At 62.0% G+C, this 1,534-nt stretch overlaps 1 protein-coding gene across 1 annotated transcript in view; it reads right to left on the bottom strand.

Annotated features, from left to right (window-relative positions):
* EMH_0043360 (uncharacterized protein) overlaps nucleotides 1–1,534 on the bottom strand; it is a gene marked incomplete at both ends in the record, with an annotated part of 7,546 nt that overhangs the window by 4,211 nt on the left and 1,801 nt on the right. The window contains 2 exons of the mRNA XM_013495836.1: nucleotides 20–337; nucleotides 493–1,319. Of these exons, the coding sequence (XP_013351290.1) occupies nucleotides 20–337; nucleotides 493–1,319 (1,145 nt within the window). The remainder of the gene's footprint in view (nucleotides 1–19; nucleotides 338–492; nucleotides 1,320–1,534) is intronic.

Here is a 1,534-nt window from a genome sequence, read left to right as displayed (position 1 = left end):
ACAGCTGAGCGCTCTTCACCTGTCCCCGCATGCAGCAAGGCATCGCAGACGAAGGAACCTCCTGCAGCAGCAAGGTCTATTCGCCACAGACGCAGACGGAAGTCATCCAGAACAGCACACACCCAATCTGCTGCTGCGCTGCCTCTGACTGCAGCAGCAAAGCTGCCCTGGGGGCCCCCTGCTGCTGCAGCCCAGCCAGTCTCCATATACGGAGACATGTCTTCTGCTGCTGTCTCTTCTGTCCCTTCTGCTGCTCCTGCTGCTCCTGCTGCTGCTGCTGCTGCTGCTGCTGCTGCTGCAGGGGAGAGAGGCAATGTGTCCCCGTTTGTCTCCTCATCTATCTCCATAGACACAGAGGNGCTGCTGCTGCAGGGGAGAGAGGCAATGTGTCCCCGTTTGTCTCCTCATCTATCTCCATAGACACAGAGGAGACAACACGTTGTGAATCTGTCTCTTCTGCTGCTGTCTCGTTGTTGCTGCTGTTGCTCTCACCCTGCTGCTGCTGCTGCTGCTGCTGCTGCTCTTCCTCATCCTCCTCCTGCTGCTCAAGCTGCTGCAGCAGCTGCTCCTCTTCGAGCAGCTCTCGCTCCCCTTGCCCCTCTTGTCCCTCCTCCTGCTGCTGCTGCTGCTGCTGTAGCTGCTGTTCTAGTTGCTGTTCCTGCTGCTGCTCTAGTTGCTGCTCCCGCTGCTCCAGTTGCTGCTGCTGCTGCTGCTGCTGCTGCTGCACGGGTGCCTCCGTCATATCGATTGGGGGGCACAGGAGAGAGGAGCCCAGGGGCCCCATCACGCGCAGCTCCTCTGCTGTCAGCTGCAGCAGCAGGAGGCCCCCCAAGAGAGAAGCAGCAAAGAGAGTGGGGCTGTCTAGCGACAGTGCAGCACCTGGGGTGTCTGCGGAGCTTAGCTCAGCTCCTGCTGCTGCTGCTGCTGCTGCTGCTTCTGCTGCTGCTGCTGTTATATCCACGAGGGCCCCGCTGCGTAGAGACACCAAACGTGTCTCCCCCAGGCCCATCCTTGGGTCGCTGCTGACCAGAAGCAGCTGCTGCTGCTGCTGCTCCTGCTGCTGCTGCTGCTGCTGCTGCTGCTGCTGCTGCTGCAGGGCCCACACGATCCTCGGTGTACCCTCGGATACGGAGACAGCAACCAGGGGACGCGAGGGGACAGCGCGCTGCAGGGCCCCCAGGGCCCCATAGGGCCAGAGGCCCCCAGCAATGAGGAAGCGGCTGCAGCCTGAGGTGCAGCAGAATGCTTCTAGGGCGAGTTGCTGCTGCTGCTGCTGCTGCTCATGCTGCTGCTGCTGCTGCTGCTGCTGCTGTGCATGACTGATAGCAGCAACAGCAGACTCCAGAGGGGGTAGAGGCAAATAGGAGACACAACGAGCAGGGGGGGGCCCCTGCAGCTTCAGGCGATCGGAGACAACAAAGCGAAACGAGCGCAGCAGCAGGGGGCCCCTGGTGGGGCCCCCGGGGGCCCCAGGGGCCTCCACAAGACCCAAGGAGTCTCCCACTGGGTAGTCAAAGTCCGTGCTGCTGCTGCT

This window comes from Eimeria mitis, genomic scaffold, assembly GCF_000499745.2.
Source record: "Eimeria mitis Houghton genomic scaffold, Emh_scaff1778, whole genome shotgun sequence".
Taxonomy (NCBI): Eukaryota; Apicomplexa; class Conoidasida; order Eucoccidiorida; family Eimeriidae; genus Eimeria; species Eimeria mitis.
This window is presented reverse-complemented; position numbering and strand designations above follow the sequence as displayed.